This window comes from Clarias gariepinus, chromosome 23 (genome assembly GCF_024256425.1).
Source record: "Clarias gariepinus isolate MV-2021 ecotype Netherlands chromosome 23, CGAR_prim_01v2, whole genome shotgun sequence".
Classification (NCBI taxonomy): Eukaryota; Metazoa; Chordata; class Actinopteri; order Siluriformes; family Clariidae; genus Clarias; species Clarias gariepinus.
The window spans coordinates 12771564-12798048 of record NC_071122.1 but is presented as its reverse complement, the minus strand read 5'-3'; the positions used below and the strand labels follow the sequence as shown (position 1 = coordinate 12798048).

The following is a 26485-nucleotide window of genomic DNA, read 5'->3' as shown; positions in this document are numbered from 1 at the left end:
AGCCAATCGGAGTGAAGACAGCGCGTGCCCTTGATGACGCGGTGGGCGCACTCTCTCCTTCCTCAGTGTGGGTGAGAGAGGAGTCCGGCGGCGCCTGGGTTGCTCCACTTCTCCAAGTTTGCGCTTGGCCTAAGTCAGCTGTTAGTGTCAGATTTGCGTTCTTACTTTTTCAGCGTAACAACACGAAACACCCCGTACTCACCGCCGTGTTATGGAACTAGACAAAATGGACGAAAACGACTGGAAATACCACGGCGAAGGGAACAAGAGCCTTGTTGTTTCTCACATCCAGGTAATTGTGACAGGCAGAGACAGGGCTAGCCTCGGCTAATTAGCGCTCACACGCTTCACGGGGAACAAAAACAAAGCTAGCGTTTAACAAAACCGGTGTTGTACCTAAACAGAGCTGCCAGAGATATTACATTTATATATGTTAAAGCTTTGTTTTGTTTGAAAGTTTGGCGGTTTATTTTTTAACATTAGCTAAGTTGCTAAGAAGCGTTAGAGTGTCACGCGCTACGTTGCCTTATTCTATACATATATAAACACACACACAGCACTGACTAGCATCTGCTTACTTCGTCAGTCTTTACTTACTGTTTACACTTTTACACAGACATCTTGTTAAATAAGTTTGTTAGAATTATTTCGCATTGATCGAACCGGTATCGTAAGTACTTAGTTATCCAAGTTTACGCCACATGTCTATGACATCAGTCCTTGTGTTATTCATTCAGTTAGGCGAGATGAGAGACACGTCCTGGTAAAGCAAACGTAAAAACGTTAATCTGATGCCTTTTCCCCCCGTGATAAATCATTAAGATGTGTTAGTTGTGGAGAGAAGCCCTAAAACAGCTGAGTATCTGCGACCCGACTGTTGAGTATGAACAAATCAGTACATTTATTTCTAATAAGAGATGGTTTAACTGACGTTTAGTCTGATGCCTAGGAGACGGAGGAAGTGATCCTTCCTACATTTTGGCCTGTTCTCTTTGCAGATCCTCTAAATCATTCTGCTCTGATTTTCTTCCTCAGTTTAGTGATAAAACCATATATCAGACAGCCACGATTTATTTTATTTTTTCTGTATTATTATTTTGTTTATTTTTTTGGAAAAAAAAAATATTTTAAAGAAATAGCTTATTCTTGCCCAGCTTTGGTCATATACAGAGAAACCAAGCCTTTATACCCAGTTAGAGGACTACATGTAGTTTCCTGTTTTTATTTATTTGTTTGTTTGTAAAAATGACCACAGTTTACATTATCTCTTGTATTATGAGAGACATTTTATATTCATGTGTTTTTTTTTTTTAAGGACACTGAACATGTGTGAATAACCGCGAGAAAATGAGAGGAATTTGACCAACCTACGCTTATGAGAAAACTCCACCTAGAAACACATTCAATGGAAAACCCTTCTTTTGTCTCCCACTGTTTTTAGTGATGTTCATATCATAATAATGACATCTTTATGGAAGTTCCTTCGGGACAAATGAAGTATATATTAATCTGCTTATCTAATGTAAGGAAGACGTTGAATGCCATGTTCCAGTCAGTGGTGACACGGGTTACTGTAGAGGTTCTGCTCAGGTAGTTGACGAACGATGAGATGTCATGCCCTATGACATTTCTGATGGTGTGTTGATAAAGTTAAAGCTTTAAGATCAGGTTTGTACAGGTGAGGACATGCGAGAGCCGGACAGGCTGAAGGGTTAGTGCTCTGCTGCGCCTGTGTCTTTTATCGTGGTTGAATTAAAGTTAAGGCTAAATCCCACTGCGCCACTGTCAGCAGGTAGCATTGTGGGTGATACAGGAAACCATTAGCAGAAGTGAAAATAGGCCTATACGTCAAACTAAAAATGAAAAGAAGCTCAAATTTTTAGTCCAAATTAAATCTAGAACGTCACTGAAGATTTTAGAGAGGTAGGCGTAGAGAAGACGTAAGAGTTTCAGTGTGATTTATTTATTTATTTTTAACTTGCCTGACTTCAGGAAATCTTGGCTTGTGCACTTTTGCTACAGCTGGTTTATACAGGGTTAAACAAATGTCCGTTGAGTGGTGTTGGGTCTGGTTCATGGGTTAAGTCTCTATGAATCAATGCGTTTGGGTTACCTTTTTTATTTATTTATTTTTGGTTAATGTACAAGTGAAGAAAAAAGATACCAGATTATTGACGTCTGCTTTAACAGCTGTCAGGGCTGTATTTGCATGAGTACTAAAGTAGTCTTCTGAAGTTAGGTAATCAGATTATTAGTGTGCATGTTGACACTGTGTTTTTGACATACCTTCTATCCACTTCTATCTGAGTTGGAAAATACCGGCTATTAACGGCAACAAAAAAAAAAACCAGACTAACCATACTGTACTTGTTTGTAGCTGTGTTCTGGCACACAGATTCTGGCACAGAACTGTGGGTGTGGTGTTTTGTGTGGACAAAAGTATGTTTGCTTGTAACATAGTAATTAATACTTCTGTTTAAGTTATTAAGATAATGTCTGGTCTAAGATAATGTATGGTCTGCTTTATCTCAGTTAAAAGTTGGGCTAAATGTATTAAAAAGCTTAATAGCCGTTCACGGATAGACACGAAAAAGGAGCTCACATCAGATAGAAAGTTCATCAGACCAAACTGGTATCTTTTAATGGAGCTGTATCAATTGAGCACTGACATGTGCTTTTTGTTTCTCAGCACTCCAGAGTCCTCCGGCTTTTGAAATACCCTTCCGAAGATGCAGAAAACACGCATCAGGTACACGATTGTCTCATTCTATTAATATTTGGTGGTAAAAGAGTCCTACGTACTCTGCCCTTTCCTTAAACATGTGGCTGTCATACTGGACGTTAATGTTGTCATGTGAAGGAGCTCATGTGTTTCAAAATGCATGAAGTGGTTTATCTTCTCTTCTTCTCCCATGCAGACGACAGAGCAAGCTTTCCAGCACATAGTTAACATAGTGGATTATAGCAGAAATGTCATGAAGCCCATGTTGGGGGAGAAATATGTGCACAGTGGAGTAAGTTAATTGAAGTTTTTTTTTAAAGAAAGATTAAACAAATAACTGTGATTGCTTTGCTTGATCACAGGGTGTAACCATGAGTGTTTTGAAACATATTGTTTTAAATGTTGACAGGAAGTTGTTAAACTCCCATTGGACTTTGTACGGCAGCTGTCTTTAAAGATCCAGCAAGAACGCCCAGGTAAAGAAAGTGAAGCAGATGTAACCATTTCACAATTTTTGATTGCTGCGTGTGTCCCTAACTGTGTGTCTATATTTACCTATCTGTATGCATGTAAGTAAGACCTGACCCGAGTAAATTTGACGCCATCCCATATACATTAGAATAAAATATTGTCCCTTTAGCACCTCAGTGAAACACACGAAACACTGTATGCATAACTAAAGAAAAAGAAAACACCAATAAAGGTAACACACATTCTAAGATTTAATTTACCATTAATTTTAATTACAGCACACAATGTGGTGGCCAGTTTATATATGACAATGACTCTTTATGCTCCCACAAGCACACTTTCACAATTTGAATCCTGGAATATGCCTGTTTCATAAGGAAAGGAAAAAAATCTATTGATGTGATACCATGGTCATTCAGTACATGCAGGTCGTCAGCTGACTTCATTTCATTTCCACATAACATTGCTGACCCTAGACCTGACCAACTGAAGCAGCACCAGATCATAACACTGCCTCTAGTGGCTTGTACAGTGGCCACTACGCATGATGGTGCATTTCTAGAAAATTTAAGTCTTTTGATGATTTTCTTATGGTCACACAGCTGTTTAGTCCTAATCCTGAGAGTTCTCATCACATTGTGCGTGCATGCGTGTGCTCTTAATGCTCTTAATTTCACTATTAAGCATAGTGATAGTTTTTCCTGTTTTTTTTTTTTTTTTTTAACCATGCAACTTCAAGTGATTAACTGATCTTTCTTTGACCACATTTCATTCACAAAGCTGACAGTTCAGAACTATCCTGTCATTTTGATAATCTTAATCCAGTTCCAGTAATGTCAATTTTTTTTCCCTGGCTTGTGGCAGCCCAGTAATTTGACCCATTCGGAATAGTTCGTTTTTTTTGGCCAGGCAGTAAATTTAATCAAACTTAAGATATGATCAGGATGTGAATCTACTTCCAGCTAAGCAAGAAGTGCAGTGCTGCACATTACAATAAACATCCTGGACAATGCTGGTCATGCAGCAGTACACACCATATAAACATGCAGAGAATTGGCTTCACATGAGCCAGATGTAATAGTTCTGCAAATTACATGAGGCTCTAAACAATGATAATCAGAAGAAGTCTGGGCACTATGACTGTTTAGTATTTGGATATTTGATTGCGTCAACTTTGCTAGTCAAAATGACTGTCAAAATTCTGTGGCATCCAACAAATAAGCAAATGTTTACAGAACTCCCCTGGCTAATTTTTAAAAATTTTCCATGTCCTACTGATGAACTCCAGCTGTTCCCTGTGACCATCTGCCTTTTGGAAAACCTTTATCATTGTTTAAATGTAGTTTTACTTCTCTGTGGGTTAATCCAGTTCCTGTTCCGCACTGAGGAACTTCTACTTTTTCCCCATTATCATGCAGAATTGCGGTGCGATAAAGTGATGGACACTTTCAGTGGATGTGGCCTGTGCCTTCCCAACCTCACCCACCTCTCGCCATGCCACTTTGGAGATCTACGACCTCCTCTGTGTGTAGAAATTAAGGTAAAAATAATAAGACACTTCAAGAGCATTGACATGACACTCTGTAGGCAGCTGACATATGCTGTTAAATGCCATAAGCCTCTGCTCCAATCATGGACAGTTTGTAGCAGTGGAAACGTGGATAGAGTGATGCATTTCTTGAAGTGTAGCTAGCTTTCTACAATCTTCAATGGTGTTCTAGATTTAATTTTGTCTAAAATTTTGAGCTTCTTTTCTTTTTTAGTTTGACGTATAGTTTAGTTGCTTAATTGCATTTTGTGGGTGTTTTTCAGTATTGGCCATGAATGTAACTTTTATTTATTTATTTTCCCCAGCCAAAATGTGGATTTCTACCCTTTTCAAGACACGTTACCAAGGAATGCAAGCGTAAAGTGTGCCGATTTTGTATGCATCAGCATTTTAAGGTGAGGAAAAGTGTAAGACAACTGTGCTACATGCTAACAGGAACAAGTTGCCACGCTTCTGCTTTCTGTTCTGTATTAGCAGGCAGCTGGGAACGGTCACCTTAAAGTGCTTCATTCACTGATGGACATTGTAATTTAATGTGATTGTACCGTCACTAAACACATTATCTTGTTATTGTGATTACTTTAATTAATGATGATAGCAGGCAGTTTTGATGTTTTGTTATGCAAGTGTATATTGAGCTTAACTGCAAATGTGATGCAAATCTGTCTGCGTCTTGTTTTGTTTTCCCATGTGTAGGTAGCCAATGGGAAGTGGAACAGGTTAAGCAGATATTGCCCCTTGGATCTCTTCTCAGGGTAAGTTGTTTTGGAAATCATAATGCACATTGTAGACTTGCAATGCAAAAAAAGACTTGCAAAAAAAAAAAAAAAAACTTGCGCCATGAGTGCTACTGTGGTCAGAAACAGACAGTGAAGGTTAGAGACATTCATTGACTCCTTCAGTACAAATTTTATTAGGCAAATTTGATTAAGCATACCATAGTGGTTATCCCCCCCCCATTAATTTTTTTCCACTTAAATTAATATCAATGTTTCCTACACATCTTGTACTTTGGCGGACTGTCGAAGTATATTGATGGCTGCCCAAGAATATTTGCCTGTTCTTCCAGGAGAACAACGCCACCCACAATCAATTAACCAGTACGGGACAGTTCCCAATTGCGCTAGTGCTACCTGTTTCTTCTGCTACCTTAAACGGTGTGCTGGGAGGCAGTTAATGCAGCAGATTCCAGCTGCCATAAAAATAATAACACCATTTAACTTTGCATCCTTATATATCATTTATTAAAACATAATAATGCAAAAAAATAAAAGGGATAAAAATTTTCTGGGTTTAAAGGGCTATGTGCTGGTGTTAGTGTCATTTTTATACACCACAGAGCGTTTAGTTCTTACTAGTTTTATTAATAAGAAAATCTTACATTTAGGGCTTGCCTTTATCTAGAATAACTTTTATCTCTTTGAGCATCTGAGCGTGAGGTTAAGGGCATTAAGGTCCCAACAGTGGCAAATTGGTGGTCGTGGGATTTGAACTTGGGCCCTTCAGAACCATAGTCCATAGTCCAATGAGCTACCCCTGACCCCAGCCTCTTCACATATGGGTAGATAGAGGGGAGTGTTAGTAGACTGAATCTCTGAAAAATAAATTAAAAGAAAAATTAATTATTATATTAAAGTCATGGGTATTTGTTTGTTGTATATAGTTGACCACTTTTGTGCTGGCGGCAGGTAATGCTGGCCCGTTCCGCTGGCTAATACTGCAAGTATATTTCAGACTTGTGGGAAACACTGAAAATAGTCAGATTCAAGCTAGCATTATTTAAAAGCATAAAAATTAGGTAATGTTGTGATTCCCATCACTAACAAAAATTAGAGCTTCTCGCTATGCTTCATGGATTTCTGGCCTTCTTATCGCACTTTTCACACACACAGACACACACAGACACACACAGACACACACAGACACACACAGACACACACAGACACACACAGACACACACAGACACACACAGACACACACAGACACACACAGACACACACAGACACACACAGACACACACAGACACACACAGACACACACACACACAGACACACAGACACACACAGACACACACACACACACTGTACCAGGAAGGGATGATCTATAATGTACTCCTACAAGCTAGGTGTGTATCGAGGTTGAGAAACGTAACACACATGCCAAACACTAGACCAGCTGGATGGAATTAAATACTAACGTTTATATTTAGTCATTTAGCAAACAGTCTTATCCAGATAGACTTGTAAAAACATGCATGTACTGTAACAGTCGAAGGCTTTGAACCTGCAGGGGTTAAGAGGGCTCTTGGTGGTAACAAAAAGATCATTTCATTCGTAAATTGTGTGTGGGCCCCTATAATGCCTGAAGAGGAAGTCTTTAGAAGTCCTGCAAAAGAAATAATGATGTCAGAATGTTTGGTGGCTCAGGAAGCTCTAGGGCAATGAAGCAGCAGTCGGCCCTGCCAAGTAACCTGATATAAAGGAGCTAAAGTCATGAAGGCTTGTGTTTTAGAATTTTGAGACCCATTTAACTAATCAATCAACTGATAAATACCCAACTACTCCACCATAGGCACATTATTTAAAAGTGTATAATGGGAAATTTGGCTGCTTATTGATTCCATAGAGGATTTTATTTATTAGTTTTTTTTTATGATTATATTTTTACAATAATCAATAGTTATTAAAGCCCAGTTGATGCTAAAGCATACTCACTGTATACAAATAAACAGCTAATTTTACTGCATTAATAGAAAAGTGGTGTTAATGTAATTTTTTTAGGCTTTTTAATCCCATCATCTTCACACATTTTAAATATACTGTTTATATACGATTTCATTTAGTGATCCATCACTAACTCAAAGTTAATGAATGAACTTTGGTCAGGCTTCTGTTATCCAGCCACATAAGAATCATATCACTCTTCCACAGCAGACCTTTTGTAATGGGTGCCTTTTGGGTTAATAATTTACCTCATGACTCACAAATGAACATGAAATACAAATACAGTTGCCCATCTTTGGCTTTCACTGAAGCATGACGCACAAATATAACTTTGTGATGCATTCTGTTGCACAAAGTATGGTATAGGTCTTGAAGACAAGAAGCTGCATGCACTAATTTGCATTTCCTTTTTTTTTTTGTAGGAGCAAACAGCGAATGTATATTGCAATCAAGAACCTTTTGGAAGAACCACAAAATAATTTAAAAATTTTCAAGGTAAGTAAAATAGCTTGTGGGGGTTTATAAATCATCATAATTCATCATATTACAATGCTTCGGAGTGAAAGTCTGAGCCTATAAACCCATGGAAATAATCTGTGTTACATAAGAGAGACTGAGACACCAGTTATCGATTGCATCATCATCATTCTGAAATGTCCACCCAGGCATTATCACACTAGTACACTTTCAGACTCTGGTGCTAGTCTTCTGTCACAGTGGGATTTCCCTGTCTTTGTGGTGGGTGGAGTGCATATCTTGTGATTTAAAAAGTGACCTTTTGCCTAGTTTTAAAGTAATGTAATGCATTCCTCCTATAGTGACCTACAACATATAAATGTTCATATCTAGCTGATTAAAAAAGATGGCAAATAAAGGTTTTTAAGACTGGACAGTGTGGAGTCATACAGCAAAAAATACACAAAATATGTTGATGTTTAATTACCAGGTGACCTGTACACTATCCCGGCTGAATTTGGATACCCTTCTTTGACGAGACCAAAAAGTTCTTTAATCAGATGTCATGATCACTCCATTTTGGACTACAAACAATTCCCTACAGTAATTAGAACAGTTTTGCTACCCGACATTTTTGCAAAGTCTCCAGAGGTTTCTTTAAGTAGTATTTTGCTAGTTACATAATAAGCCCTGGATTTGTTAAGTATCTACTGTATGCTTATCAACACGGTTCCTCATAATTTTTCTAAGAATGCCTCCTATTTTACTACCTTACCTGATGGTTATATGGTTGAGCCACATAGAATTTATGTACTGTTTGACTAGCACCGTGCTGATATGAGAGGAACTTTTCTGCTTTTTCAGTTGATGCAGCAGTTGGAGCAAACACAATGTTCCTGGCAGGGGTGGTGATTGACTTCTCACTGCCTTTGACCTGTGAATTCACGTGCCTCTGTCTTCTGAGCAAGCAGAAAAAAAAGAATAGGACATTATACAGGATAGTCAGTAGTGCCCTGTTGCTTGGTGCATGACTGGGGAAAATATATTTCGCACCCACTGATACACAAAAGAGGTTTTGTAATGAGGCATTTTTTTCCCCCTCTTTTCCCAATAGGACTCTTGTTAAGTGTTTACATCGCTGGGTTTAACCAGTTCTGAATTAAAAATGAGTTGTGCTGTTGGTTACCTGTATGCAAGTATGCTATTTAAACGTTTAACTGATGAGAGATGAAGGAAAAATTACAAATTTAGTTATGCCTGTGGCAATTCATGTGCTTCAAAACTGATTTTATATATATATATATATATATATATATATATATATATATATATTTTTTTTTTTATGAGAGAACGCGCTAAGTAACTTCCGTCCCAACCCTGTGAGAGAGCTCGGCCAATCAGCTTTCTCCAGGCCACCCTGCTGCAGAAGGCTACAGCATCACCTGGGAATCGAACTAGTGATCTCCAGTGACTTTACCACTGAAAATTATTTTTCATTTAGATATTTTTGCTTTTGAGGTAGTAAAGTGTTTCCTCGATCACACTGCACATGGCATGCTTTAAACTATTCACACATTAGCAGGTAGCACAGCATCCTGTGTGGTAGGGGTGAATTATTTGCTAAGTTTGTTTAGAATTGTAACAAAATGTAAAAAATAGATGTACATAATACAAATTGAATCGGCACCTACGGTAGGTATTATGATATTGTATGGGTTGCTCCCTGGTCACTTACTACACATTTTTGTGGAACGTTGCATTAAATGCTGCAGAAATTAGCAGGTGGAATTTGATCTGCTTGTATCTGCCACTACAAGCACTAAAGTGGTGTCAAGCAGCTCACTGAAACAAATGAAAAGTGGCATTTTGTTAACCTTCCCATTTTAGAAGCCGGGTGCTGTTAAACTATGAGGCCTGTTGTAATTTACACTGGTGAGGACAGGGCAGAGTTGCACACTTTGTTTAGCAGGGATTTTCCCACAGGGATTCATTAGCCTTTATGGGTCAAACCATTATCCGGTCCCAGAGTTGTTATACTGGTACAGAATCGACATGATCCAAATGACCGAAAACCTGACAAGCTTGACTGTCTTACTGCTTTGACATTTGTCAGGAGATCATGAGGATCTGTTTAATGTGTTATCCAGAGGATACTTCAACAACAGATTGGTGTAAATTGTTTGAAAACAGCAAAAGTTCAGGGTTATTTTAGGATTCAGTTTTGAGACATGTTACATTTCATGTTTAATCCATACTACTTCTTGTTTGTGATGCTTGGGTTGGAAGCATTTACATACAGAAGACCTGGCTGTTGGCTGATCAGTCTAATTCTTGCTTCAGGAACTGATTTGTTGACTGGAATCTGTTGACATGTAAATGATCAGCTGAGCAACTCGTATTAAAATTCAATGACTGTATTAATATTCAAATGAGCAGTACCTCCTAAAAGGCTCACAATTGTCCTGTACACATTTTGGCTCTTCTCTTTTGCCTGAGTAATACTGCTGTGATGACGAAGAGTTAAAGAAGACTGAGCTTGTAGCCCTAATGAATGAACACCGTATCGCAGCGGATTGTGACAAAGATTAAATGTTGACGAAAATAAACAGATGTTTTATTAGTTTTTATTTTTTTAAACCAGATTTTAGTCTTGTCTTTTTTCATTTTCAATTTTGCATGCTGATTTTTTGCCTTGTGCCGTTCACATTTTAAAATGGAATAATTGTGTGTAAAATGAAGCAGCTCTGCGTTAAGTTGTGAACCAGTGACTTAGTCCATGGTAAACGAATGTAAAGTCTGACTTTAAGGTTTAATAATACTCAAATGCTTTTCAATACTAAATCTTTTAAATAAATTAAATTGCATTATTTTAAAAAAAGAAATACTGCCTAAGTCAAATCCATTTGCTGTGATGTAACCTTACTTGCATTTCTTTATGCATTTAAAACGTTTTTTTTTTTACCGTCTTTTGCCCAGGGTGGAGAACTGATATACAGCTGCAAAGATGACGCCAAGCAACAACCAGACTTGAATGAGCTTGTCCAGCACCTGTGGCCGTACTTCCACCACAACAATGGTCACCAGTCCAGCAGAACCGTCCTCAGCGAGTTCATTCAGGTGATCTGTGGCGCTCTGCTGAGCACCGGAGACTCAAATCGCTCCGGAGAACAGAGGAAGATGCAGCTCACCGAGAGCAGAGTGCTTTGTGAAGCTAGTCCACTGCACAGAGATCTGCTACGCAGTGGTAAGAGTTGTTTCTGACACTTGTGTGTGTGTGTATGTGTGTGTAAAATGGTGAATTTTGAACATCGACATTTAAAGAAAGGATCATATATTTTTTTCTTTTGATTAAAAAAAGTTATGAACTTGTACACTTTATTCGCCTTTTATACTTTTATCAAGTAACTGTTAAAGTGAGGTAAAAAGAGTTAAAATCACAGATGCTAAACTGATGCCTTTACTGCTCACTCATCCTTTCTGTACCTCAACAAAACTACGTTCATAATTTTTAACAACATTTTATTTCAGCTGTCTGTCAAATGGTGAATTTCAACATTTACACAATTTTTTTTTGCCTAAAACATAGTTATAGTCTGTCATACTCTAAAGAAAACTAAAACTATGTTTGGCCAAAAGTTTGGACACCTAAACATCACATCCATACTGCATGCATACTGTACACTTCAATCCTCACACGCCACACCTTCATAGACTATCCTTTTTGTATAAAGGAGAAGTGTTGTACTGTAACAGGTGTGGGTGTCTTAGTGCCAGTGAAGGGATTCATGTTATATTCACTTGTATTTTTCATACTTATTACTAATTTACAATTTTAGTTTTTGACAAGGCTTCAATGCCTTTAAGTACTTGGCGAAAAATTATTTTCTTAGTTTGCCCGCCTAGTGCAAAAAAAATAAATAATAATTCTTTACACACTTAAGCATGCAACACAAAGTTGCACATGAGAAAAACAGGGATACCTCAGATTAATTGAAGTGCATCAATAAAAAAGAATTTAATTAAAAAAAAAAACCCGCAAGTGGAATGTACAGTTTAATAACTGATTATGTCCCACTGTTTTTATTTTGCTCCTCTGCTCCTCCCAAAATATTTACAAAGTAGTATCAAGTTTTTCTCGTCTACCATCTTTACAATGAAAACATGAGCAAGGCAGTATGTTATGGTAAAGTCTGCCATTTGCCTTGGAAACGCAATCTATTGTGGTCGCTGCTGAGGGTGTTGCATTGATAATTTTTTTTTTTTTTTTTTTTTTTATCAGGCACAGGAAAAACATTTCCTTACTTAACATAATTTATTTGAATATGAAGAAATAAAGGGTGGCTCATGACTTTTGCACCATACTATACATTGAACTTGGTGTTAATTATTTTTTTATTTTTTATTTTCAATTTTGCATACTGATTTTGATCTGTGATGTTTTGTCATCGTCTCATCTTAGTTATAGGAAAAAAAGTTGTCAATGAATATTTTTCATTATTTTCGTTGATGAAATTAATTAATTAAAACTCAGAAAAACAGGAAGTTAATGTTAAGATGTCACTCTGATGAGCTTACAAGCTTTGCTTCTATGAGCATGAGAATTTATTACACCAGACCTGACATAACACCAGTTCATCTTTTTGTCTTATTTCCACAGGCAGTCCTGGGCTTCCCAAAGACTGTGTCCTTGCCAAAATCCTTCAAGCTCAGATGATGGACAACCTCGACATTGAAGGTCTCCACCCGCTGTACAAGAGGGTTGAGCAGTACCTGGAGGAGTTCCCTAAAGAGAGGTTAGTTCCAAACCTTTACTACTTTCTATAAACTGTAATGATGCTATGTAAGCACTAGGTGGCATAAACACACAGGATAAGGTTTAGCAGTTGTAATTATTGTGTGGGGTATGTATGCAGAGTGATTTTGTTTTTCATTTCATATACATTTTTTTCCTTTAAATAATATTCACAGTAAACAATAATCTAATACACAAGTATATTGATGTTCTTTGGGGTTTAGGAACAGATTACAGATAGACGGTCCTTACGATGTGAATTTCCTGGAAAAGGTGAAATCATGTCCTCCCGAAGACGATGGCTCTATAGAATATGCAGTCGGAAAGGTAAAGCCGTAGAACCATACTTGCCATTTTCAAGTGTTTGGAGGCGGTTAATAACATTGTGTTCTGACTTTACCTTCTAAAAAAATATGCTGTAGGTTCTTCAGTACAGAGTAGCAATGACAGCTAAGGACTGCTCCATCATGATCACATTCGCACCTTGTGGAAAAGATGAAAAGTGAGTATTGACAATGTGGGCACCCTTTGTAAAGATTTCTCTTCATAGTGGTCTTATCACTTAATCTCCATCCAGATTAACGCGTCTTTCTTCATACTGTTTCTTACAGTTGAGGCATAACGTTTCTTGCAGTGCCATGAAAAAGTATTTGCCTTTATATCAAAATACTCGTATATAAAAGTAGATTTCCCTCATAAGAAAACATGGAGACAACCCAAAAATATTCATATAAAAATAATTATTACAAAATTTAAAGTAAAAATAAAACAAATTAAACCCCATTTTTGAAATCATTTAAAAGCTGCAATTTGTATTTACTGTAATATTAAAAAATTGTTGTTTTTGTAGTCTGGCACACAATTGTAATCTACAGTTGGTGGAAAACAAGCACTAGCAGTTTTCCGGTCAATCACTATGACAGCTGCAGGAAAACTATGCAAATTTTATGCTTTGAGCAGTTTACCAGAAGTTTCTCATCTGCTCCTGATGTTACCAATAAGAGTAATACATTTCTTCATCAGAATGCATTGTTTTGCTATTTGTTTGTTGCTTAGTGACTGATTTCCCAAGGCCTTAGAGCTGTTGACACAAAATTGGGGTAGGGGTATAGCTCAGTGTTTAAGGTATTGGACTACTGATCAGAAGTTCAAACTCCTGCTTCTACTGCTTAGTCAATAAAAATGTAAGTCTCTCTGGATACCGCGTCTGTCAAATTCTGTAAAAGTAAATACAAACGATAAAACTAACAGGCACACAAAGTGTAATATTGTGCTTCAATTATTATGGAAATAAGTATAAATGTTAGTGTGATCAACACTGCACTGAACTGTACGCAAATGGGGTGAAAACAAGCAGCTTTGTTTAACAAGTCAGGAGCCACTAGGCTGCGCTGCAATCATCTGTGTACAACAGACTCTGCAGCATTGTAGGGGTTGCTGTAGTGAGCAGGTCTCAGGCTGGCCTGAAAGTTTTTAAAGAAGAGAACTGAATGTTCTGAATGAGAATAAAGTAAGCTGTTCTCCAAACGAGTGACCACTTTGTCTTTTTGAACAGAAATGCATATTATACTCATGATAAATTAAGGCCTTGTACAACATTTTCTTTTCCCATCATTAGGTTACTCTGACTGAGTAAACCCCGATGCATTTGATGTGTTCGCTGTTTCCTCAGTAGTGTGTTTGTGTGTGTGTGTGTTTGCACAGACGTGTGATTATCAGACTCTGCTCATGCGGTTTCATGCTTCTTTCCTTTCATTCAACAATGACTCAGACAGAAGCGAACTAATTAAGACCTCCAGCTCGTAAGAGAATGTACAGTTTGCTAAAGTGGAGCGAGTGACTCAGTAAGGGAACAATTGGTACTGAATGGGAGACGACTGGTACATGAATACCATTTATATAAAATGTCTATATTTCTCCAGATTTAGAGTTATAGACCTGGACAGCTAATGGAACATGTGAAGGTGTGTGTGGCTTGTTTCTCTACCTGTAACTAAACTTCATTATTTTTTATTTCTTTGTCCTCCCAGGCTACAGCCACATTTAGAAATCCAGCCTACAAAATCGCGTTTCGCGTTCTCCGTCTCCATCCTGGATTTGGACCCCAAACCGTACGAGAGCATCCCGCACCAGTACAAACTTGACTCCAAAATAGTCAACTATTACCTAAAGAGCACAAATGCTACACAGGAGCTGCCTCCCTCCAGCCTTTACACTGAGCGGCAGGACTGCACGCTGCTCTTCCATCCTGTATGAACCTCGCTTTCCTCTCGTCCCTGCTCCACACTCTGCTTCTCATGTGACCCGTGACAAAAGGCAAAACCTGAACATGGAATGCACCATCTGTGTGTATTGATCACAGCTTTTATTTGTTCATTCTTCCACTCTTTAAGATGTGTGCCAATTTTTATTTATTTTTTGGTAGGATGGGAATGTAAAAGAGTCTGACCTTTACAAGGATGGAGAGAGACACAGACAGAGAGAGAGAGGAAGAGAGAGAGAGGGAGTGGATGGTCATGTGACCCACAACAGCGTTCTAGTGCCAAAAGTGGCTTTCTTCTCTTGCATGGAGCGACAGTGTCTTAATGTAGAGACTAAGGTGATAGTTGATTAAAATAAAGATGGATACTTGACGTAAAACAAGACTACTACTCCATAATGTGTAGGTCTTTGACCACTGACATTAACAGGATTTACAATATGGTGAGAAGGCTGAATGTTGATGCATTTAGCAGTCAGTGCCATCACTTTTTGTACGTTCAATAAGTACTGTACCATAATCTCTTATTTATGTTGGGTAATCAAGCTTCTCAAACACATTTTATGTGGCTTTTGATTAAAAATCATTTTTTTTTGCTTTACATGCTGATGACAATGTTTAACCACTGCATGTGTTTGCTGCTTAAATTGTTTCTAGTCCGTTGTTTTTAATGAACAAAGTTTCTTGGTTTAATTTTTTTTCTTCTGTTTTTGACCTAATCTCTGTCCACCTTAAGTGTAGCACATGTGCAGTTACCACAAGTAATATTGTATGCTACAGGTACAGTGGATATGGACCAGGTCCAAAAAACAAACAAAAACCCATACAAAACCAAGACCTTAATCTTGTAAGTGCTGGAGAAATGCCTTTTTGGAGAACGCTGAATTGAGCTGGGCTAAAACATTAAGCGGTGGTTAATGTAGGTTTTACTTGTAGACCAAAGGCATTCAAAAACATGTTGCACATAAGAGTATAGCGAACCATGCTGCACTTTCCATAACTTGTGTAACCTAAAGCAGTTTGTAAAATTTTTAATAGCTTGTCCTCATCATAAATGACTCTGAGTAACGAGTTGCCTGTGGCTCATCCTATACGTTTGGCCCATTTAATTACAGCAGAAAGCACAGTGTTGACTATAGCCAAATCTTTTATAGATATACATGTAAACGACTACTTGCTTGTGACCACCTTAAAGTGACACTATTCATCACATTGAAGGACATTTCTGCATTTGTGCTGGTAGCTCAGAGTCATATCAGCTGATAAATTACATCAGATGCATCACTGCTTGGGCCAGTGCTGCTGCTGTTAATATTATTATTATTATCATTAGTAGTATTATTATTAAAAATAATTACCTTCCCGCTTATATGTGGTCTAGCGATTGCTGTGTCTGTTGTTTTAAACCACTAAAGTCTGTTTCTCTTCCTTAGTTAAAAACTGAACAATTCAGTAACCTGACTTGATTTTGTAACTGCGTTTGCGCATGTCAGTTCTCGAGGCCTTAATCAACAGTTCAGAGAATTTTCATGTATTTAAACATGAACAGCCTGTAATATTGGGCAAACTCTTACTGTTGCTCCTAATGTACCTCTGTAAATGTTTGTACTTTGTGCTGCAGATTTTAGTTTGGTAGTCATTACATGTGAAGTAGTAAAAAAAAAAAAAATAGATTTTTGTTTTTTTTTGGAGTTTAACGTAAAATCAGATGTCAATGTTACTTTACTCTTTTTGCAAGAGATACAGATGTATCTGGGTGCGAGATTTGTAGTTTGTGTTGTTGCAAAGCAAAATATTTGGTCTACACTGCCAGTCAAACACATTAAACTGTAATCAAACAACCTTTATCACTATTAGTGCTACAGAAACAGTAAGTTAAGTTGAGGTGTTGTTCGTCAGTTTCTTTTAATTAAGACAAAATTACATGAAACATCAATTGGCAATGTAGCAAAGCTCTATATAAAGTTCAGTTGACAAGACATCAATGCCTACAGATGACTTATTTTTACACTTTAACAGTTAATTCCCTTATACTTGTTTAATCAATTTTTTTACAGTTGATTTTTTCAGGATTTTAAATTAATCAAAAGTTCGATTAAACAAAATGAAAACCTTTGACTGGCAGTGTCTGAAAGCTGAAGAGTGTAAAGTTAAGGCCAAACTTGAAGTTTTTGTTCTGGTTAACTTGCAGGGAGCAAAACAGTAACTGACTCACTACAAAGGAACTAAAGGATGTGTACTTGCTAAATTGAAACCCAGGTTACTATTAATCCTCTCAAGAAATCACACTCACTGTGATGCAGATTACATAAGGACTAAACTGTTCACTATTTCAAAAGATAAAGTGGATTTTGCGGTCACATTTTTCTATTTAAATTATTTATTTTTCTAGCTATTGTCTAATGATGTATATTTACATGCGCTATGTGCACACATGTACATGTGGTGACAGAATGTGTACAGATTGCATTAATACTTTCTAAATGGGTGAAGATACAATGATGTTTATACTGAATAAAATGATAAAGAACATATGTGTTTGGTTTGTTGCCTGATTGTTCAAAAACATACAGACTGTATTAAACTTTCGATTGTGGCTTCCACTCCGAATGCCGTCAGAAGACTCCGGAAGCTGCCTGGTGCTGAGTCCAACACGTTTTCTGTATCCAGTTTTTGAGCTATAAATAAAGACAGCAAGTTTTAACATGGAGAATTTTTACACTGCTAGTTTTTTTTTTAAATACCTAATGCAATATTTTTTTCATGTGTTTCAGTAGTGCATCAACTAAAGTTATACAATAACTTTAATAAAAATAACATGTTATAAGCTAGATTTTATGTATTCATTACATTATGTTTTTGGTAGGGGCAGAGATCAGGGTTGGCCTTTATACAGTACTGTGCAAAAAGTCTTAAGCCACCACTCATTTCTTCATGATGTGGATTAAATTAAATACATTGCAACAAACCTATTTAAAAATTGTTTATGTAACATCCTCAGCAGCAACCTCATTTCCCCTCTTGTCTGTTCCAACCATTCAGCATCACGAATATACTAATCACCAGCCTGATCATCTGCCCCTGTTTCTCACTGGTTCATGCCTTAAGGTAGATGGTTTTATGCTTGAATGGTTTATGGGTCACTGTATGACTTAAGAAAAAAAAATTCCTTTAAAACTGCTCAGGACTTTTGCACATTGCTGATCATCAATGTGTTAAGAGTTTAGATGTTGGTTTTACATTTAGAGAAAGTATACCACAAAATCACTGGTTTGTGACCTTTAAAATAAATCAACCTGGATACCCAGGGTACATGGGACAACAGATTATACAGTATGTCTGGGCTTTTTATTTATCCATAGATGCAAAGCTAGAAGTTCATAAAATCTTTTCTTCTATTATTTAAAATAAATATTTTATTTGGTAAACAAATTATTCCTCATACTTTTAGAACGGACTCTTATGCAGTAACCTCAGTATGCCCTATATTCCTCTGAACCTCTTCCCTCCACCTGCTACAGCTCCACCACTACAGCTGAGTGAAATAAAACTCTTGCATTAGCTCAACATGCTGTCACTTTGTAGTTAAACATGATGAGGAAACAATAAAGATGACTGGAAAAACATCTTGTATGTGTGATATAAAGAGTAAACGTCACAGTTCATGGCCCGGCCCTTTGTCAAGGGAGTAACCACGTTGAGCAAACACAGACCTTTTATTGGCAAAGATTAACTCCTTCAGTTGTGTTGATTGGTGCACGGGAACTGACGTTTTTTTTTAAATGAATTTTAAGCTTTGTATGTAAACTGGGCTGCACACTGTAGTCTTCACTTGCTTGGTGGACTAGCTAACGCCATCATTTGTCCACTCCTGAACTGTGTTTTTAAGGCTCAAAGTACTTGTTAAATTTTTCATGGCCATTTTTTTTTTTTTTTTTTTGTAAAAAACAATTGACTTTTCTTATAACTTATGAAAATGGAGACCTTAAAAAGTATTAATTACTCACTGAATTAACACCAGTTTCAATACCGTGTTGTTGAAAGTGTGGAAAAGTACTGGTGTTGGCACTGGTATTTAAAGTGCTAAGCTACCATGGCATCACAGTTAGATGGACACATTTATCTGTTCTTCTCAGCTTGATTTAACTGTCAAATGTTTTATGTCTCGATTAATGGTACAGTATCCTTACCTTGCTCAGGCATTTTCATCAATAGGTCAATCTTCGGCTTGACTGTTCCTTCTTTACTGACGGTAATGTTCCAGAAAATGCTCATTGAACACCTGAATTTGAAAAAAAAAAAAGAAAAAAAGATTTGCCCTGACATTGATTGGTTTCATTTTATCCTACAACAAATGTCTTTATCCTTTAACTGGAAAGGCATTCGAGACTCTCTTTACTGGATGAAGCTACATACGTCTCCTTCAAATTTGCCCAAAATAAGAAACCTTAAAGGATCTCTGTAATTATGTTGCATTCGGAATGGGACAGAGTTTACCTTAGAGATGCAATCTCCCTTTCTAGGCATCTTTCTTAAGCAACAGAACTGTGGCACTCTGGAGGTTATCATTTAAGCTCTATAATATAAGTTTAATTTGGATACTATTAGATAAACGCTTCATATTGCGGTATAAAAGCTTACCCAGGAAGTTGTGGACTCTGGATAACCATGATCTCAGATCTGCAGCCTTCAGGAAGTTGAACCACATCTGGGTATTTCTCCTGGCAAGACAAGCAAGACCGAGTTCAGAGGTTTTTATTGGTATACATGCTAACTACGGTATATTCAGAGAGTACAGTAAGTAACTGATTCCGGCATATTTATTACTGAGGAACGTGATTATACAGAGATGATACTGAGCACTTCAGCAAAAATGTTGGTATATTTTACTAATAGCGGTGATGTAATTTATCTGATGTTCTTTTGTGTTGCTGGTCAAATTCCATGATTTGCTAACAAATTATAGAATGGGACAAACACAAGGCTCCTGTTCACCTACAAGGAAAAAGGAGTTACTAAAGATAAATGAATGGATGAATGAGTAAAGCCTAATTTCCACCAGATAGTCTCCCAACCCTTGCATATTAATCAGCATGATCTTTTATAACCTGATCTCTAACCTAAAAACCTGATTCTGCAACTTGTTTCCCAAAACTTCTCAAGACAAATGTACACCTCTAGTAGCATCAATCCATTACTATGAGCTTTGTACTATTGGTTTGTGACTATGAACAAGCATATAAAGAAACTAACCCTTCTTATTCTTCTTATTCCATCACATGAGCCACAGATGAATGATAAATTAAAAGGTGGCTGTTATTCTGTGGAAGGCATTTTGTTCTCAGGGTCTGTGTTGGCTTGTCTCCTTAGAGGTAAACATAAATTTAAGTCAATTTAAGGTTTTTCTCACTGATTGTCTTTTATCTTACGAAGAAACAGTTCTGTCCTGATTGGAGTGTTCGCTTCCAGGATTACAGCACTCCTATCCACAGGCCGTGAAGGATCACCGAACGTTTGAGAATGATGTAAATCACATGTAAAGGCTTCAACTCACCACATTTCAACCCAATTGAACACACGTGGGAGATTCTGGAGTAGCATGTTTGCGTGCTAAGGGAATATCTTTTGAAAGACTTGGAGAATCACCTCACTAAAGCACTTTATGTTGGTTTTTCCATTAATTTGTGATTCGTCTGTACTCACTATTATGTTTAAATGATGATTTAATATGGATATGCCAATGTTTTCCCACTTGATTAAATGTGTCTTCTGGTAGCAAGTATAAATAGTTATATATCTTGTTAAAATATTTTGATTTTGGAGCTACTTGTTTTTTAGTGTGCTTTAATCCTGCATTAAACTGACGTCTAGAAGAGAACATTTCCATTAAGAATTCAAACTGTAATACATATCTATGTTACTATTACTAACCATGATTTCCCATTTAATATTTATAGTTTACTTCTTTTCACTATTAATGGGAATTAAATAAGTAATGCAGATTTAAGTATTTTTTTTACTGTACCAAAGAAAATAAGGTGAGAGAAAGATGTACTACTGAGAACTGCTTAGTAATAGTTTTTTCCCCTGGAATTAACTGCCAATGTCAAATTTGCAATAGCAAAAGCTCCGTCTTGGCTTCTTTCTAAGCACCAGGCAAAAGTGACTCAAATCTTTTTTGTGACTTTTTTTTAATCCTAATGTGATACAGATCTGACTTTTAGGGCTTTTTAGAAACAAAAATCTGATGTTTTTCAGGTGGGCTCAAAGTCCCTTTCGTGTGTTGTTTTAGATCAGATATATGTCTGAAATGGACAGATCAGAATTCATGTGAATTTTGCCTCTAACATCATTAGTCAGCACCAGCAACACAGGGATTTTATAGACACCTGGCTTTCTTCTAGCGATGGAAATTACCAGTTATCTCTGATATAACACAGTCACAATACCTAGGTGTCTATTGGATTAAAATTGCGATTCTGAAACTAATTAAACATATATAGGGCTCAGGATTGTACAATATAGAGTGACTTATGACCTAAAAATGAAGAATGGGTCACATAGGCAAAGAAATAGCACAGATACACATGATCTTATGGTTGCTTTTGGTTCTTTCCAAAAGTTCTATACTTTTGCAACGTCATTATTATATTCAGAGGGTGGTAAAATGTAAACAGTATAAAAGTAAGCGATATGCAAAAAAAAAAAAAAACACGATTCATAACTGAATAGATTTTTCCCTCATCTCTACTTTCCTCCTTCTTCTGGACCCCAACAAATACAGCTGAGCCATTCTTCATAGCAAGACCCCAAGCATATTTTTGCTAGAATCACATCCAATGTTTGAAATACAAGAATGGGTGTAAAAATATAAAGTGTTTTAACCCAGATCACATGAGCAAAGACATATTAATGTGCACAGGTGTGCCATTTCAGAGAATAGATGCGTTTATTATAGTAACATTAGAGTCAGATAAATTTTTTTAATTATTATTGTGAACTGTTAGGACAGGAAAATCTGATCTGACAAACCCATCGGAATTGAACAACATGGCTTGTAATGTGAACATGGATTAAAAAATAAATAAAAAATCATATATAAGTCCCCACTTCATTAAATTAATTCAGTTTGTACACTAAATTGAGCTTTGTATACAGTACACTGTACAAGCTAAATTACTTAAACAGTAATCAGTCAAATGCTGACTTTACCTCTTAGGGGCCATTAGTTTTCTTGTGTTCTGTACTCAGAACATAAAATCATTCAATAACCACATAAAAATACAATGTCTTTCCATTCTCTTGTGATTATGGAAAGCCCACCACAGATAATCTGTTCCCCAGTCTTCCTGTGCAGACATTCAGTCGTTATAAAAAAAAAAAAAAAAATCCTAGAGTTTCTCTGAAAGGGAAAAAAAGCCCACAGTGGTGGTCAGTCCTGTCTGCACTGGAGCTGGAGGTGCACATGTCCCCGAGGGATGAAACCCAGACTGTATTTCTCTTACACAGCAAAGCTATTTGATTTCTGATCTCTTATTGTCCAATCTAATTTTATATGTTTAAAAAACAAAGAAATACTCAGTGATGCTTTTTAAAGGACTTCACATATAAATATAGGACATAAAAGTATAATATATAGGACATACATTTGTTTCCATACCACTGGAAATTATATTTAAAACTGACTTTAATTAACTGGTGGTGGAAAATAGAGTTCTCAGGGCAAATGCATGCAAAGATAAAATCAAAGCATTCTAACCAGACTCCTACTGCTTACAAATTCCTACTAATGACTCACACATCTGAAGACGTGTCTCTTCTTGTCTCTCTATGGAAGATAAAAGAATCAAAAAGGAATGAACACATTATGATCAATCAGAAATAATCAGTGAGCATCACTTTGTTATAGTTACTTACAACCTAAAATTTTAAACTTTTACTTTATACTTTTTACACTTGGTAACTTTACTTTCGATCATTTAAGCACTTTTTTTGTTTTTGCATTATGTAAAAAATGTGAAATATTAAATGTTGCAAGTTATATAAATTCACTTTAAATTTCCATCCCTTCTCGTCTTGTAAATGATATAATCCGATTTGGAATTTTGAACATCTATGGTAATATTTGTCTGATACTGAATAACCTGCTGATGGTCACAAACAACCTCTTAATGGTAAATACAGTACACAGGAAATAATCTAAATATGTTCCAAATTCCAAACTGCAAAGATACCTATCAGTAACCTACCATTCCATTAATGATGATATTGGCCTAAGCTATGCTTTTAAAAGATTCTCACTTAATCCGTTAATTCAGGCATCCTTACAAAACCCGGTCATTATTCACTAATCCTGGGAAAAGACACCTCGTCCCCTCAGTAGCTTATTAAGATGTCAGAAAGGTATGAACAGTCTGTAATACAATACAGTATCTCTCTTACTGTTTATCGCTTTTTTTGCCTACAGTTATTTTATTATTCAAAAATAACTGCGAACAGATAGAAGTCTTTCTAGGGGGGTTAGTGATTGATCCAAAAACATATTTTAATCTGCATAGTTAAATTTAAAAATTTTTAAATGAATTAATTTTAATAAATAGGGATGTGTATTAGCATGTGTATTCCTTGCACCCTACTTTTATAATTTAGTTTTTAAAGTTTGGGCAATGGAAATTTTAACATAGTGACAAAAAAAACAAAAACACACAGTGACTAAGTAAAGTGTAAGGCCACCAGAACCACTTTTTTTCTATAAGTCTCTGGAAATGTACTGGGAGGATGAAAACCATTTTTCCAAAAGATAATTTCTCAGTTGGTGTTTAGAAGACTCCAAAATCTCCCACAGTAATTCAGTTTGTTTGCAATCTGGTAACTGTAAAGCCCACAGTTTATGATTTACAAAACGAAAAGAATGCCATCAAAACGTCTGCCACACCATAAAAGAGCTTTTCATTTTCTTGGTCGCTTGGCTGTAGCTTAATACTAAAGAAATCAAATATAGCTGTTATGTACAGTATAAAGCAATTGTGAAAACCTAAAACGCAATGTCTTGCTTAATCAACTAATAATCTGAAGTGATGTAAATCACATTTTTCATAAAAGCACCTCTTTAAAACAGTAAGTGCTTTATATGGAAGATGCCCTAAGGTACCCTGCTCAAGGGAAGGAAAGAAATACAGCTCCTTCCCTGAAAACGCTGATGCCAGACATGCCACAACAGAGTACCTCAGTTTTCTGGCATAATGTGAATTCTTCCATATAAAAAAATCCATACGAGACTCCAACAACACTACCACAGTGGAAAAAGACATCTTACAATTTATGCAAGTTGCTAATGCAACTAAAGAGACAAATCATGATGACATAATCACAGCTTCTAATGCATAGTTTCTGACCAAGGTTTGAGGCTTTATTCTCCCAGAAAACTCTTAGCTTTATGAGGTTTGTGGTTGTATACAGATCATAGTAATAATCTTTTGGATGACAGATTCAGGAACAATAAAAATACTGAACAAGAAAAAAGAAAATACTGTTGCATGTTTCATGTGCTTTTTTCCCAAAATAAACCAAAATTTAAAGTTTTCCTTTCGAGCCTGTATCATATTTAAAAGCCTGCTTTACTCCACGGCAAACCCACACCATTCACTGTAGCCAGCTAATGCACGTAATTCAAAATCAATTCACTAACAATGTAATTTACAAGCCGGCGAACATGTTAAACTGCCTTGACTTGACAGTCACCATTGCAGACCAAGAAAGCCATCTTCCAGAAAAATTTGGGCACAGCGTCAGGAAAGAATGGTATCACTAATGAGACCGTGATGCTCTGATTGTTACTCTGGTACATGTTACTTTACTGGAACAGGAGAAGCAAAGCACATGGAAGAACTACGGAAACTACAGGGCTATCTCACTTCTTTTTTTAATGCTGGAAATATCTTTGCTCAAGTCATCTTTGACAGACTCAACGTTGACTGCAAGCAGATTTTGCCAGAGACACAGTGTGGCTTCTGGCCACAGTAAATTAGTATGGACATGATCCTTACAGCGAGACAGTCACAAGAAAAGTGCATTGAGCAAAATGAGACTCTCTACAGAGTCTTGATTGACCTGAAAAAAAGGCTTTGACACAATCAACAGTTAAGCTCTTTGGACAATTCTTGAGGGCATCAGATCCCCACACAAATTTGAAAGATGATCCAAATCTTTCATTAAGGTTTGACTGGCCAGATCCCCTACAGTGGTGATGTGACAGCAGCTTTTGGAATACTCAGTGGTGTGAAGCTGGGCTGTGTCCCAGTGCCAATTCTCTTTAACATCCCATGTATGCCGTCTCATGCAGTCCAGGGTCTGGAGAAAATGGTGCATATCTTATAACATTTGGCTGGTCGCTTCTTTAACCTTTGCATTGCTCAATTGCAGCAAAAAAAAGAGTCTCTCCTCCAGTAAGCCACCTTTACTGACAACTATACACTTGTGGCTAATGAGGACTGTGACCCACAATTGATGCTTAATCACTTTCTAAATGCTTTAAAGTTGTTGGGCCTGACAATCAGTCTTGGAAGTGCTCTATCAACCTGCACCAAACACCAACCATCAATGTGCAAGCCAGGCACTGGAATATTTAACCAGCACAACATAAAATAGAAAGTTAGAACAATGCTACAGCAGTAATCAAAACAGAGGACTTGAGGTTGTGGAGCCACATTTGATTTCATTGTTAGTGTTAAGTGTTAACTGATCTATTCATACCTGGTAACTTAATACTGGAGTTGCTCTTGCAGCTGCCAATAGCTTTCCTGTGAATGCAGTATTGGTATTTTAGCATCAGCGACTACCAAAACCCTCTTGTACTCTGGGAAAAAAAAATATCGAAGCCTCAATATTTTTTTTTATTCCAATTTCTTACATCATAGTTTAAGTAAGCACTAAAAATCTGTACTGTATCTGTGCTCAACTTTAAAGATAATCCCTTCCTTTTAATCACCTGGACATCAAAAGGAGTTACATGGGGGGAGAACTTTTTGCTCAAATTTCCTGGAAGCTCTATGACAGCACTGTATTGTCCTAAACATGCTTTCACATGTGTTTGGTATATAGTGGACATATGCCTCATCTTAGCCAATTTTCTCTCACTGTACAAAACCAGCAGCTGTGCATACCTATTAGATGAGTCACACAGGACGGGTTAACATCTGAATATACACAACAAACTTCACTGCCTCTAGAAGTCCCCACAAAATTATCCATCAAAGACAAGAACACAAACAGTGGGGAAGTATGACATCAATATAAATCAATGTAAGAATATCAATCAATAGAAGAATCAGGGTGTGATGTTATCTATACTGTATATGTGCTGAAAAAAGTATTCCGCTTCCTTGTACCCACAACAAAGATTTAATTTAAGATTAGATTTGTTGTGGATTGTTGCAAGGCATACATGTATACACTGTCCTCAATCAAGTAAGCTGTATACAATGCATTTAGAAAGCACTTTATATTTTTTTAA

General features: G+C 36.8%; 2 protein-coding genes across 3 annotated transcripts in view; one reads left to right on the top strand and one right to left on the bottom strand.

Annotated features, from left to right (window-relative positions):
* The first annotated feature begins 81 nt into the window (after positions 1-81).
* On the top strand, positions 82-17507 carry ippk (inositol 1,3,4,5,6-pentakisphosphate 2-kinase). 2 transcript variants are annotated; one of them, XM_053484495.1, is made up of 14 exons: positions 82-292; positions 1316-1590; positions 2690-2749; positions 2919-3014; positions 3132-3198; positions 4612-4733; positions 5048-5137; positions 5439-5497; positions 7888-7960; positions 10898-11165; positions 12579-12714; positions 12938-13040; positions 13136-13215; positions 14744-17507. In XM_053484495.1, exons 4-14 carry the CDS (start codon positions 2976-2978, stop codon positions 14967-14969), a joined length of 1263 nt encoding a protein of 420 aa, XP_053340470.1. In that variant the 5' UTR covers positions 82-292; positions 1316-1590; positions 2690-2749; positions 2919-2975; the 3' UTR covers positions 14970-17507. The 2 variants fall into 2 exon arrangements, with proteins under 2 accessions (XP_053340470.1, XP_053340469.1); XM_053484494.1 differs by lacking the exon at positions 1316-1590.
* Positions 17498-26485, bottom strand: part of cenpp (centromere protein P) — a 91698-nt gene continuing 82710 nt past the window's right edge. Inside the window, exons 7-9 of the mRNA XM_053484499.1 lie at positions 19615-19694; positions 19164-19255; positions 17498-17651 (exon numbers count right to left, since the gene is read on the bottom strand). Of these exons, the coding sequence (XP_053340474.1) occupies positions 17533-17651; positions 19164-19255; positions 19615-19694 (291 nt within the window). The 3' untranslated portion in view covers positions 17498-17532. The remainder of the gene's footprint in view (positions 17652-19163; positions 19256-19614; positions 19695-26485) is intronic.

Coding starts and splice junctions, on each gene's coding strand:
- ippk (XM_053484494.1), top strand. CDS start 212: ATGGAACTAGACAAAATGGACGAAAACGACTGGAAATACCACGGCGAA. Junction 3,015..3,131: donor AGAAATATGTGCACAGTGGA/GTAAGTTAATTG, acceptor AAATGTTGACAG/GAAGTTGTTAAACTCCCATT. Junction 11,166..12,578: donor CAGAGATCTGCTACGCAGTG/GTAAGAGTTGTT, acceptor TTATTTCCACAG/GCAGTCCTGGGCTTCCCAAA.